The sequence below is a fragment of the Fukomys damarensis genome, unplaced genomic scaffold (genome assembly GCF_012274545.1).
Source record: "Fukomys damarensis isolate Sample0158 unplaced genomic scaffold, DMR_v1.0_HiC HiC_scaffold_28, whole genome shotgun sequence".
Classification (NCBI taxonomy): domain Eukaryota; kingdom Metazoa; phylum Chordata; class Mammalia; order Rodentia; family Bathyergidae; genus Fukomys; species Fukomys damarensis.
Window position 1 is genome coordinate 22,821,305 of NW_022900940.1, and position 14,520 is coordinate 22,835,824.

At 40.0% G+C, this 14,520-nt stretch overlaps 1 protein-coding gene across 1 annotated transcript; it reads right to left on the bottom strand.

The window, feature by feature from the left end:
- Positions 1-5,163: 5,163 nt before the first annotated feature.
- Positions 5,164-5,388, bottom strand: LOC104872135 (anaphase-promoting complex subunit 13-like). The gene has a single exon (XM_033757098.1). The coding sequence runs from the start codon at positions 5,386-5,388 to the stop codon at positions 5,164-5,166; it is 225 nt and encodes a 74-aa protein (XP_033612989.1).
- Between the last annotated feature and the right edge of the window lie 9,132 nt (positions 5,389-14,520).

The window sequence follows — 14,520 nt, forward strand, 5'->3', positions numbered from 1 at the left end:
GAATCATTTTTTCTTTTCTTCTTTTTTTTTTTTTTTTTTTGAGACAGGGTCTCATTATGTAGTTCAGAATGCCCTGGAACTCACTATGTAGCCCAGGCTGGTCTCTAATTCACAGTGATCCCCCTGCCTCAGCCTCCTGAGTGCTGGGATTACAGGTGTGCGCCACCATGCCTGGCTGAGGAAGCATTTTCTAATGTAAGCTGAAGCTAGGAAGGAAGACTGCAAAACTTACTACTTTATGTTATAAGTAAAAAAGCCTGTTATTATTTCTTCTAAGTGTTGAGGTAGAAAAGAGAAGACAGGGGTAGCCAAAATTTGCATTTAGAAAATGAGAGCTTCCTCTCCAAACTGCTAACACAGATTTTTAAAAACACGGTTGAAAATAAATTTTCTCCATAGAAATGATAATGGCATTCTGACTCTCTCTTCTTTTTAAAGAAACAGATCATAGATGTGCTCTAATTAAGCCCAACAAAAGATCAGAAGCATTTCTTCACTTGGGTCAGAAATTGGGAAGTTAGGCGTACCAACATTAATGTCAAACACACTTGCCAAGGATTTAGCATCTCCCCACCCCACGATTCTCTGAACAGGGGAAGCGTTCAGCATTGTCACAAGGCTGCTTTCCTGTGCTTTGCTATGCAAACATGTTCCACCTGCATTATTTTTCAGGGCATATTTTCCTTACATTGCAAAATAGAAATTGTACCTACCTCTTCCTCTCATCTACAAAGCTTCCTCTCGAAATTGGTTACTGTGAAGTAAAGTTCTAATTCCCGTTAATTGATCCAACTGAAGCTTTGTGGATGAGATCCTTGCTCGTTTTTTTTGTTCTGCTTTTGCTCAACTATATATTTAAGCTCTCTAGGGGCTGAGTGGCCTTGCCTATGCTGTTCAGAAAGCCAGAAGAGCCTGGGAGTTTATGCCACTGGTTCTGGCTTCAGCAGGACTTTTATCCAGAATCCAGGAAGGTGAAAGCAGTAGCTTATGTTAAGATAATTCTGAGGCATAATTCGGGTTTTCCCATTGGAACTAGATTGAAAATACACAATGTAGGGTTTTGCTTGAAATCTTGTACATGCTGGGTCTCTTCCTATTTCTGTCACCTATTGCTGCATAACAAACTACCTAAGATTCAGTTATCTATCACTGCATGACAGTCTACCCCCAAACTTTTGCTGATTCCCCTACAGAGATGGTATAGGAGGGAGAGATGAAGGAGGAATTAGAGAAGATGTTCCCACCAGCTAGACACCTGTCAGGCATCCTTGAAGAGTGGTTCAAAATGGCCCTATGGTGCCAGATACTTCTTGGTCTAGAAGACTACTGTACACTAGCTGTGTGACCTTGGGCAAACATTTAACTCCTTTAGACCCGTCTACCTCATTTGTAACATCTAGGTGATATATTGTGATGATTTAATTAGAGAATACATATTCAGAACCTGGTGCTCGGTCAGTGCTTAGCAAATAAGTTACACCTTCCATAAATACTTCCATGTTGAATTAATCTCTGTTACTGTAACAGAATGCCCCTAGATAAGATACTTTTAAAAAAAATTTTATTGTATTGTTTTTTTTCCGTACCAGGGATTAAACTCCGGTCGTTGCACTTGTGAGGCAGGCAGTGGAACCATTGAGCTAAGTCCCTGGTCCACCTAGATAGGAAATTTAAAATGAGAAAACATTTATTTTAGCTCACAGTTTGGGTCCATGGTCAGTTGGCTAAGTTCCTTTCCAACCTGTGGTGAGGCGACACATCACAGTGGGAATATTTGATTGAGGAGGGTACTCCCCCTGTGGTGAGAAAACAGAAAGAAAACAGTCTCACTATCCCCATTCAAGGGCACACTCCCAATTACACACCTTCCCATTAAACGCTATCTTAACATTTTTACCACCTCCTAAAAGCTAGAGACCAAACCTTTAACATATGCCCTTAGTGGAAGGCACTTACTTTTGTTCATATGTCCTTTTCTATATTTTAGTTCCTTTTTGAGTAGGTAATGTGCACATGTAATACAAATTCAAAACATTAAAAAACACAGAAAGTGATGTTGTAAGTCAATAATGTCCCTTCCTAAAATGACCCTATGTGAATTGCTGGAGTCCATGAAATATTGTGCAGCAAAAGAGACTCTCAGATATAATTGAACTTTTGGCTTTTAAGATAGAGACTTTACCTGAGTTTATCTAGGTGGGCCAAAGCTAATCAAATAAGCCTTTTATAATAAAGGAATTTCTCAGACTGGAGTCCGTGAGATGCAGTAAATAAAAAAGGCAGAGATTCCAGATATGAACAAGACAAAAGCAGCTCTTGCTATGGGGAAACACATGGAATTCAAGCGGCCTCAGAGATTAGCCCCTGGCTGACAACCAGCAAGGAAATGAGGACTTCAGTCCTACAACCACATAGACTCATCCAGTAACCCAAATGACCTTCCATCAGACTCATTCCCAGAGTTTCCAGCAAGGAGCATGACCCTGTTTGTAGCTTATTTTCAGCCTTATGAAATCTGCGTGGAGAAACTAGTCAAATCAATTGAGACTTCTGATTGTGATGTAATACATTCATGTTGTTTTAAGCTGTGAAGATATTTTGTAATTGGATAGAAAAAAGAACAAGTAAAACCTTTACTTCGTTGTTTCGTGCTTTGGTCTCCCATTTCCCTTTCTTAGAAAAAACTTCCCTGTATTTGAAAGGAAAAGTCAGAAAAAGGAAAGATGGTCTATTATTTGAGATGTTTTAAACTAAAATTTTGTTTGAGAAAAGAGTGGGAAGAATGCTATTTCTAGGATATTGTATTAATTACCTTCCCATGGCTGGAAAAATACATGTGTGTGTGTGTGTGTGTGTGTGTGTGTGTGTGTGTGTGTATCAAAATGGAGGAAAGAATTATTTGGGCTCATGACTTCAGAGGTTTCAGTCTGTGATCAGCTGGCTATACGGCAGAAATGTCATGATGGAAGAGTGTGGAAGAGTTGACGTGCTCATTTCATGATGGTTGGGAAACAGCACAGGGGATGAACACCAGAGAGGAAGGGACCAGAACCAAACACAGTTCCCAAGGTCACGATTCCATGACCCATCTAGACCTACCCAGAAGTCACTGTATTGCATGTGCTGTCCTAGGCATCTCTCAAGCTGATCAAACTGACAATCAAGATGAGCTATCACAAGTCCAACTTTCTCAACTTGACACCTAAACATGTTTCCTTAAGCCATAGTTAATCTCTAAATAGAGACAGTAAAAAGGTCATAATTCTTTTCAATATGTACTTTCTGAAAATGTAGTAATTCTTTCCCCAATGGCTCCATAGTTCCAGCATCACTCACGTCCATTTCCCTTCATTCCTTTCCCCTACCCCTCCCACTTCCCCTACTTCTTTAGACCTTCATTCTATTTCACATTATCAGTTATACATTTTGATCCTTATTTACATGTTCAGTTTTTCATACCAGAGAAACTATTTGGTATTTACACATGTGTGTCCTATAGAAGGGAAAAAAAGTATGAGAAAACGAAAAAATGGAAATAAAAGTCTTTGTAAATAGGGAAGGGAGGAGGGAGTACAGGAGGGCGGGGAATGGGGAAAAATAAGAACCAAGATACATTATATAAAGGCACAAGAGGCCAATGATGAATGTAACTGGACTGTATACCTAAAAACTACCAATAAACTTAATGGAAAAAAGTGTAATGTGCATTAATATGCATTAAAATGCATGTCAATTTATTTTAAAATGTACTTAAGTCACTTAAAAAAAAAGAGTCCACATCCAGCTGAGGCATGATGGTTCATGCTTATAATTCCAGCACCCTGGAATGCAGAGGCAGAATTGCAAGTCTGAATCCAGCCAGGGGAACTTAGTGACTTAGTATGACTTTATCTAATAAATAAAAAGAAAATGTTGGGAATGTAGCTCAGTGCAAATGCCCTGGGTTCAATTTCTAGTATACTGGGGGAAAAAAAAAAGAAAGAAACATTTCAAGTCCAAAGTCTCCTCTGATACTCAAGGTAGACTCTTAGTTATGAGCACCATTAAAAAACAAGTTACATTACTCCATGGTACAATGGCATAGGGTAAATATTTACATTCCAAAAGGGAAGAATGAAGGATAGAAACAAATCAGACCAAAGCAAGACTGAAACTCAGGACAACATTAAGCCTGTAGCTCTATGGCCAGCATCTGGAACACAAAGTGAGGAGTTGTGAATTCCAAAGGGCAAGGGCAACCTTGTCTGTATGACCTTGCTGTTTGCAGCACACAGGACAGCTTTCTTCTTTTCATGCTAATTCCACTCACTGCCTGTGGCTCTCCTTAGCAGACATTCCACATTCCTGGCACTCTGACTTCCTGCTGTTCCATTACAGCTTTCATTGCAGCTTTGGCCTCACTCCCATAGTTTCATGCATTACACTTGCAGGAGTCCCAGTAGGAACTCTGGCCCTGTCACACAATGCCTAACTTCTTAGACCTCTTTCATATCTGGGTGAAATCCTTTCTGACCACATAACTCTTGCATTATGCATGCCTGCAAAACTAGCATCATGTGAACAATATCAAGGCCTGCCATCAACACAAGCAGTAGCCAGGACTCCTTGGACCAAGGTTGAAGTGGCCTCTGAGCGCCTGGATGTTTGAACGTGGGAGAATACACCCCTACACAGACCTGAATAAACAGGGTTCCCTGGGGCTCTCTTCTCAAAGCAAAGTATTTCAAAGGAGTTTACAATTTACACTCTTGATCCTGTGATGGGTAGAGTCTGGACAATCCCTAAAATTCTCTCAAGACATATTTCCTATTATGGTACAACATACTTGGCTTTTTAAAAATCTTTTTTACTCTGCCTTTGCTCCTGATTTTTTTTCAGAGTTAAAGGCAAATATTTAATCAAATACAAGAAAGTGAATTAATATATTTTAGGTATAAAGAACCAAATATTCTGTATTCCTGAGAAATCTGGGTTTCTCATTCTGAATATTTGCACTGTGCTATAAACCAGGTTGGGTGTACATTTTTGAGTGTTGATTTAATTATTGAGAGATCTGAATTAGGAAACTGAAAAACATTTTGTATCAGTGTATTTTTTTGTTTTTTGGGGGGCTATGTATCAATTTATTTTTGAAAGATCCAGCCATGAGAAAGAAGCTGATAATCAGTTTCTGATGGGAGGGACCTTCTCGTGAAGGTACTGTAAGGCAAAGTCTGTCCACTTCATTTCCTGCACCTTCACAGATTCTGCGGTGCCACGGTTGTCTTGTTCAGGTTCAGGAAGTTCATTCAGTGGTATTGCAACATCCTCATAAGGCAGCTTGTCTTCCCGCCAAGCATCGTCAATCAAATCCAAGCTCCTTCCATCTCTCTGTACCTCACTGTCCATCTTCCTGTAGCTGTGATCCTGTCAGATCCTCATCCAGTTCACCCTACCTGCTAACTCCAGACCTGCTTACCTCGGCATCACGTGACCCACCCTTATTTTTCAGACCCCCCCCTTTTGTTTTTAACTCAGGTTCTCACTATGTAGTTGAGACTCACCTGGAACTCAGTGTGTAGCCCAGGCTGCTCTCGAACTCACAGCAGTCCTCCGGCCTCAGCCTCTCTAGCGCTAGAATTACAGGCGTGAGTCACCACGCAGGGTAGATTCCCCGGATATGGATGAGCCCACTTGCTCCAGCGGAGGGGAGGTCTGCAGAAATTGTTTCCAATGAGAGTGCAGTGGGCGGGACGAACGTGCCGACGCCGGAAGCTGGACATTAAGGTGGCGGTGAGTCGTGTACGCGCCCCACCCCAGGTAACGGCGGGAAGGCTGGGTGGGGGGTGTGTCTTGCGGCCTGTGACCGTTTGTGCTCACCGGACAGGCGAGGAGCGGGCGAGTCCGGGTCTGTATCAGCTGGTATCCTGGCCGCTTGGCTCATGGCTGTTTTCCGCTGAGCACGCAGGCCGCCCAGCCGCCTCGAGTCTGCGCGCCTGCTCCAGATAAATCTCATGACGGCAGCTATTATTACCCATATCACAGTCTGAAGGTTGGGCTGTCTTGAAATTTGCTCAACCACTTAATCAATTGCCTTTAAACTCAGCCTCACAAAAAGTTTTGGGGCATGAGCAAAATGTAGACAAAGTCTTTGCTCACATGGTCTCGTCTAATTAATTCCCAGTAGAGTCTTCATTCCCATATGAAACCTCCTAAGTGCAATCTTTGTGGTCTGCCTTTCTATCAGCATTCTGGTCTTTTGAACTCCCACCAGATTCACCCATCAGTCTCTGCTTTTAGCATTCTAGGATTTCTCTAACCTGCATCTTGAAACATTTCTAAGTTCCTGTCAACTAGTTCCAAAGGCTTCTGAACCACATGGTCAGGAATGGTTATAGCAACGAGCCCCAAACTTCTTAGCACCAGTTTTCTGAATTGGTCGGTTTTCTGTTGCTGGGACAATTTATCTGACATATATGATAAAGGAGAAAAGATTTTTTTGACTCATGGTTTGCGATGTTTCAGTCCATGGTTGGCTGGCTTTGAGGCAGAAGCATCATAGTGGAAGGATGTGGCAGGGCAAGACTGCTTATTTTATGCCAGCCAAGAGGCATAGCAACAGGGAAAAAACCAGAGAGAAAATGTCCAGCAACCAGCTGTATGTCCTTGTGACCCACACAGACGTATCCAAAAGTGTGCTTTACTAATTCCCTAGGTATTTCTTAAGCCAATTTAATTGACAAGATCAACCATGGGCCGGTTGCGGTGGCGCATGCCTGTAATCCCAGCACTCGGGAGGCTGAGGCAAGAGGATCGCTGTGAGTTTGAGACCAGCCTGGGCTACACAGTGAGTTCCGTGTCAGCTTCAAGTACATAGTGAGACCCTGCCTCAACCCCCCCGCCCAAAAAAAATCAACCATCACAGATATTTCCTTGCAGAAATCTTTACTGCTGCATGGTGCTTAGTACTATGTGAAAATGATTAATAGAAGAGTAAAAACACGGAAAATATGTAAGAACAGAAAAGTAAACTACACTTAGAATGGGTAGTTTTGAACATAATGAAAAGTTTGACTATATCATGAAGGAAAATTCCCTATGTAAAAATGTAGTAAGTTTTCTCTTTAGGGATATAAAAAATCTTCTGAATAGTTCAGCTGTGTCCCTCCTAGAAAACAAGAACTTTAAGAGTAGACAAAGGGAATAGATGAGAGGAAATGAAGAGAACTTTAGTCAATTTGAAGATAATGACATGAACAGAAAAGACTTGTAAATATTCTAACAGAAAAGACTTGTAGAATCTCAACTTGAATAATTTCAAAAAGGTCTCTGACAGGGTAGACAAAAGACAGCCCCTTAGAGAGATTGTCTTCATTCTGTATGTTTCTGCTTCTGACAGTTAACACCAACAATCAATCTGTGGCCTTTTGTTTCTCTTACTAATATTTGGAAATTGTCAATCTGTCAGCTAATGCTCATATCTTAAATTTGAGTTTCTAGGGATTTTTTTTTTCTGGTATGGGGACAAGGAGGTGTGGAAGTTTTAGAAAGGAATGTAGTAATTCAAATGGATGTGTTGCCATATTTTTTAGAGGAACTAAATCTATTAGAAACCATAGACTATTGAAAAACTAACGTGTATGTTGTGAGTTCTTTATGTTTTACTTGACCCAAGTGATTTAGAATCAAGAAGTCAACTTTAAAATTGCTTTATGAATACTTGGAAGAAAGTATATTTTACTAGTTTAATGAACGTTGGCCCAGTGGGAACATTGTAGACATTTCTATAATGTAACATCCCTATGTAGATGGTGAAATAATTGATCAAGTCACATAAATAAAGCAAAACACAGTCTTCTCATGACAAAAATATCAGAAAAGTATTAGTCATTTTTATTAAAGAGAAAAGAAAATTTAAAAATCCTATCCTGAGAAGAATAAGATGTAAATCAGACTTTTATTCTCACCCAACAAATATATCACGATGTATGACACAACCCAGAGGTTCTTGTAAAAACTTGTACAGCCCCAAACTCAAAATTAAAGTTACATTTAATTCAAAGGAAGCCCAGAAGCACTTTCTGTCTATAACACTGCACAGAGCACCAGAAATGATGCACCCCACATGGCCTCTTTTTCCCCTAACAAAAGACTCTAAGAGTTGAGTAAGTGCTTTCCAGAGTCAGGGATCCTTGGGTCTCTGTTTGCTCTTGGTTGAAAAGAAGATGTGTCAGCTAAGGTGATTTTGAAACACAGAATGCCTTGAAGGTTAGCAGAGGGAACTTGGTTTAATTTGCTTTTACACAGCAATGAGGACAAATGGAACCTAGTAGAGGTAAAAGGAAAAGGCAGGTGGAGGATGTTCTTGTGATTCCAATGCTGATGGTGGCACACTTCATGAAGAGGATATCAGCTGCAAATAAAATAACCTCCAGGAGAAGCTTTTATCCTAACTATGGAAAATATGTCAACTTTTTTTTTAAGTAATCTTTTTTTGGGTAATAGGGATCAAACTCAGGACCTTGTGCTTGTGAGGCAGGTGGTGGAGCCGGTGAACTAAATCTCTGGCCCCCATTTTTATTTGTTATTATTACACATATTCAAAAGATAAAATATTAATACTTTGGACCCTCAAGTTATGACTGGCTTGACATACGAACAGTTTGGGTTATTAGGTTAATGGAAGATTCATCTGCCTCTTGTTATCTACAGTGTATGCCCAGGTAAACATCCAGAACTCAGCTTTATTGAATTACAACCAACTCCAGCCTTCTGGAGCCGATTAAGTTCATAAATCAAGGGACCACTACACTAATGTAATTGTCCTGATTGTAGTTGATTTGCTTTAGGGTTATATATCTATCCAACATTGTCATTCAGATCAAACTACATGCATCTGGGCAATAACTAGATCACTGCTGGTTAAACTGAATAGTTGCTCTTTGCTCTTCTGAGAAATACAGGATTAAATACTTCAGTTCTGACTAAAGTGTGACATTTTAGAAATGTACTTTTAAAAAAATGTACATTTTTATCTTTAAATTTAAGAGTCATAAATTTAAGAGTCATTTTTGCCTGTTGGTAACACCTGCTGTTTTCTTTTAGTACCAATGTAAGAGGGAAGTTTTCAAGTACATTTGTCAAAAGATTGATGAGTTCCTCATTTCATTTATATAGCTGCATTTTCATATCTATTATCCTTTAGAGACTATCAGAAAAGCTAAGCACTACTCTGAACCATGGGAAGGTGTAGTTATCGTGACTCAGGCAGGAATTTGTGACTACCTGTTATACAGCATCCGCATTTACTTATTTCTGTGATGACTCACCTAGGAAACTTTGGTTTTGTTATTTAAATTTTCTTCAACTGAATGTCATTCTCAACTCATTTCTCCATGTATTTGTCTTACTGTCTTCCTAATGGAATGAGGTGGGTGGTTTGCTGCTAGCTGTGACTATGATGTGCCCTGCATGGTGGGAGTTCTCGGATGTGAAGGATGTAAAGGTGGGGATCTGACAATGGTGAGAAACTCTGTGGGCACAACGTGAGTTGCCATGTGTTCTAATTAAAAGACGACCAATCTTTCAGTTCTTAGCACTCTAGCCGCTTCCTCCAGGAAAAATTTTTTACTTTCTCAAGTTAAATGTCTCTGTTCTATAGCCCAAATCTCCCTAGACTGTCTCTTTCACCACGTTCTTGAAATTTCTAAATATTTGTCCATCTTCCTTCATTATAAGCTCCCTAAGATACAAGAATTCTGTTTTATTCATACCTATATCTGTAACTCTTAACCCAGTACCTTACTATTTGATCATGTGTGGACTAACCATATACCCAACCATTCTTCCTCTCTGTAGCACTTGCATCTTAGAAGGTATTAATTTTTGTACCATATAAAGTCACTTTTGTAGTCTAGTTTGAGAAAATTTCCTGCTTTACTGCTAGACTTGTCTATGAGGGTTCTCCCAGGTCTTTTTGTTAATAAGAACAAACTAATGAACAAGCAGATCTCAAGTTTTATGGGGGGGAATTGTTCTAAAAATACGTGGGAGCTTAGTTTTTGACCAGCATATCCTGTACAACCCCCCGCAGAGATGGACACAGGCAAGACCTTCATTGCTTGAGAAGTTAAGTAAACTCTGCACCTAAAGATGTTCTACAGCCCACAAATGCTTACTCAGTACATGCTGAAGTTAGAAATCAGCAGCAAAGGAAGTGGTAATGTAGGCTCAGAAAGCTTATATTTGGGAAAGTACATTTGACCTACATTTGGATCTCAACAAAAGGGTGTGAGATTTGTATTAACAATATTTCTGTTTTAAATCATGTTTTCCCATGGAATTAACATTTAGTGGTCTGTAGTAGAATAATTTGGGGAGCTTTAATTTATGTCTCTTTGGGGGCTGAAAGCAAAACTAATGAAAATAAACTATAACTCAGTTTGCAGACATGGCTGATTGCCTCAGGATTCCTCACAGGCCTCACCCTACTAAGGTTAAATGTTTTCCTCTTTGCGGGTAAAAGGGATTCTCTTCCTGCTTACAAGGTATTGGTATATTTACAGTCCTCTGGTTCCTGCTCCAGGTCTTTAGCAATCATGCAGGTGCCTTCTGCCATCTGTATTTTACAATTTCTTCTGGTAAATTTTTTTTGGAAAAATGGCATGAGTTAAGTTTGACTGTGAAGTAATTGTAGTTGTCAATGCCCAGTCATTATCTCCTAGGGGGTAAGAAAACAGCTAAGGCTTTTGAGATGGTTAAGATTGTAAACCTGTGGGGACTCTTGGAAAGAGAGGCTATGAATGGAAATAAGCTACCCTGAATGTAAAGCCGACAAGAAAGCTGGAGAAGAAAATGATTTTAGGTGTGAAGGGGAGTTTGTTCAGTCATTTGTATTTCCCAGAGTTTCAGGTAAGCTAAGTGGATTTCACTTCATACATTCTGTAATGAAATGCAGAGATAATTTTAGAAGTTATTATTCATCAATCAATTAAGCCAGGAAGTTATTTAATCACCTCTCCCCAATTTTCTAGGCTTCCTGTCTCAGTCACTGTCATAATGACAGGTGGGAGAACCTACCACGGAAGGTGGGTAGGAGGTGGGTGGGTGGTGGTGGTGGCCATGACACATGGTATAAAGATCCATTTATTTCGTGAGGAAAAAGTACTGGGGTGTTTCAATGAGGAATGAGGTAGCACACGAATCTGCAGTTTCCATTTTCTTGTTCTGCTATTTGACTTTTTCAGTGGAAACTTTCAATTTCTTGCAGGTATGATTTCTATGTCAAAACCTGGTTTTTAGTTTGGTCACTAATTCCCTCCCCCATGATCCAGTGATTCTGCTTTATTGTTATTTGTAGGAAGTTGTGTTATTGTTCAAAATATCAGTTGTCTTTCCTAAAATGTCTTTACTGTGGTGCATGTCCTGTGGGAGGGCTACCTATCCCCGCTCCATTGAACTCAAGTGTGGTCACATGTCTTGCTTTATTCAAAGAAGCAGGAGTAAAAATGGTGCATGAGACGTCTGAGCGGAAGATCTAGGAGTTTCTGTGTATTTCTGCTGTGGCTCTTTCCTTCTGCTGCAAAGCAGCCAGGTTATAGTTGGCTCTATCAGCCTGAGTTCCAGTGAAGCCTGAGACTATTTGTTACTGCAGTGACATAGGCTAGCCTTACTGATCTAGTTATGAAAACATTTGAGACCAAGTTAGTGAAAGTAATTCTTGTCTTTCTCTTTGCGATATCAGTGATATCGCCATATGCACAGGTACTTTGCAGGTCAATGTGCCAGCCCAGGAAAAAGCTGTGAAAACATACACTAAAAAGGAGGCTCCAGCATTCTAACATACTCCATTTATTTTCTAGATAAGCATTTGGCAGAGAGTGGAAGCTGCCAGAGAGCCAAGAGCATGTTCATTTTGCCCACTGCTATATCTCAGGGGTTTGTAAAATGCCTCGCTCCTATGGGTTCAGTAATTATTTGTTGAATTAATATTGAATAATTGAATAAATAAGAAATTGAACATCTCTATTCTAATAGATGGCACATGACATTTTGGATTGGAAAAAAATTTACCTTCATGCTTTGGGTTTAAAATACAAACTAAGCCACATAAGAAAATTGGTGAGACCTACACCAGGTATCACAACCCCAATGCCACTCAGGCCTATGAAGAAAGCATAAATGAGTGAGGCAGATTGAACCATGTTGGTACAAAAGTAATCGCCTTGCTATTTTTCTCAAAATAGGTAGTTCCACACTCTTACTTTTAGTTTCCTCACATTTTAATAGAGATGTACATGTGAGGTATATTTTTCTCTCTGTAAGAAAAACAAAAGCACAAGAATAATGACAGACTTATAGTCAGCCTCAGCTTCTAGGGGACAAAAGTGGTGACCTGAAAAGCATACACATCCTGTTGAAAGCAAAGTGTTTCTCAGCTCCTGTCGAGCGCTGCCATGTTGGAACGTGGACCTAGTTTCTTCTGAGGATCCTAATTTTGGGGAGAAGCTGGTAATGTGGATTTGGGTTTTTAAATTTTCTCAGTTTTAAATACTGGTAACTACAAACAAACAAACAAACAGTATTAAGATTAACACCATACAGGCCCAACAATGTATTTTTTGAGGACAAATTTGACCTTTGGGCCACTAGTTACAATTTCTGACCTCAGTTAACTTTCTAGGTATGGTGTATGGAGTAAAACTGCTGGACTTTAATATCATATTTGCATAAAGGTGTGCATGTATGGGTTTTAGAAAACACCTGGAGGGAGGCTGATACCACTTCCCTTACTCCAGACCACATCTTGAGACTTATCATTCCAGCTGTGGGAGGCTGCTGTTCATTCATTCTGAATCTCTCCTTGATTTAGGCCAAACTTTTTGGCTGAGTGTTTCTAACCTTAATTTGGAGATTTGGGTACTAAATTATGCTCAGAATGTCCTTGCTGAAATGAACAGTTTAAATTTTTTGGAAACATGTTCATTTCTTTCTCTCAGATATTATTAGGAACTGTCCAATCTCCTCCAGGGGAAAAGATACTGGCTTGGATGAAGATGCAAAGGGCTTGGTGTCTCAGGACAAGGAAAGCTCTGGAAGAGGAGAGAAGAGCCTAGATATGCGGCCGTGCTCTTGCTTTCATCTTTTTTTTTTTTTTTTTTTTTTTTTTTAATTGGAGAGGTATATATTACAGTAGTGGCCACTGCTTCGAGATGTCTATGGCTTGGTGATGTGCCCAATAGATAGAGTATAAAGGGGACAATTATTCTGTTTGGAACCACCCAGCACCACTAGATACTTTTCTTCTATTTTGGAAATTTCCCTCATTTTCAATCCTATCTCAAAAGCAGAGGGCAGATCTTACCTTGCTGGTCTCTCTTACAACCAGTGATCATGAATATGATTTAGGCTCTGTGTTACGAGCTTCTTTTGCTTGCCCTCCTGGGTCACCAAGGTTTCCTTGCATCTTGCTTCTGTTGGTTTTAGCTAATGGCAGATAGTGGCAGGAGATTGGAGAGTAAGAAGCAAGCACAGTGAGGACCTTGCTTCCCTAGCTCCTTCTGTGCCAGCAAGTGTTCTGACTGTTGTTTCATTTCCATTCTTGAGCCCCCCACAGCCTGTGAAGGGAGGTTCTTACCAGGTTCCAGGAATAAATAGCTCATTTCCTCCTGTTGCTAGTCCTTGGGTGCTTTATCATTTTCCCCATGGCATGGTGAATGGTTCCCTGAAAAATTATCTCCATTTTTCTTCTGAGTGTGTGCCATCTCTTTCCTGCCTGTGCTCTCACTGATTCATTCTGTCAGTCAGACATGTCTTTGCTGAACTTTGGCGACAAAGCCGATGACAGAACAAGGTTAGAAGGTTGTGATGGTTAATTTTTTGTGTCAACTTGGCTGGGCCATGGTATCTAGATACCTGGTCAGACATTATTCTGGATGTTTTTGTGAGGCTATTTTATATGATGTTAACATTTAAATTTGTGGGCTTTGAGTAAACTGTAATGTATATGTGGAGATCTCATCCAATCCATGGAAGCCTGGAATAGAATGGAAAACTGACCTCTATAGCAAGAGGAATTTTGTCAATGGGTGGACTTTGTACTCCATTGCAGCTCTTCTCTGCTGGACTATGACATCAGATTTTTGGATTCGCCAAACCTACACAGTCGTATGAGCCAATTCCTTAAAATAAATCTCTCTCTCTTTTAGAGGTTAAGGTCAAATTCTCAGCATGGCTGTGGCTATGGCGATGGCAACAGTTTTGTCATTAAGCTAGTTCTGCCATGTGGGCTATGAGACTCCTGATCCTCAAACTTGGTTCTCTAGAGGATTTGGTGAACTGCGTACCACCCTTCGAGCACCCTCCTTTGCTTATTCGGTTTGAGTCTGGCTGCTCTTAACCACGACAGAAGCAAGGACTAAGCATAGTTGGAGTAAGGTCTGATCATAAAACAAATTTATATTTATTTTTGGTGACTTAAAAAACATTTATCAAATGTAGTTTTGTGGCATTAAAATGAAGATTTTTCTTGAAATAAACAAT

Excerpts from the sequence above, each read along its gene's own strand:
- LOC104872135 (XM_033757098.1), bottom strand. The coding sequence starts at position 5,388 with ATGGACAGTGAGGTACAGAGAGATGGAAGGAGCTTGGATTTGATTGAC.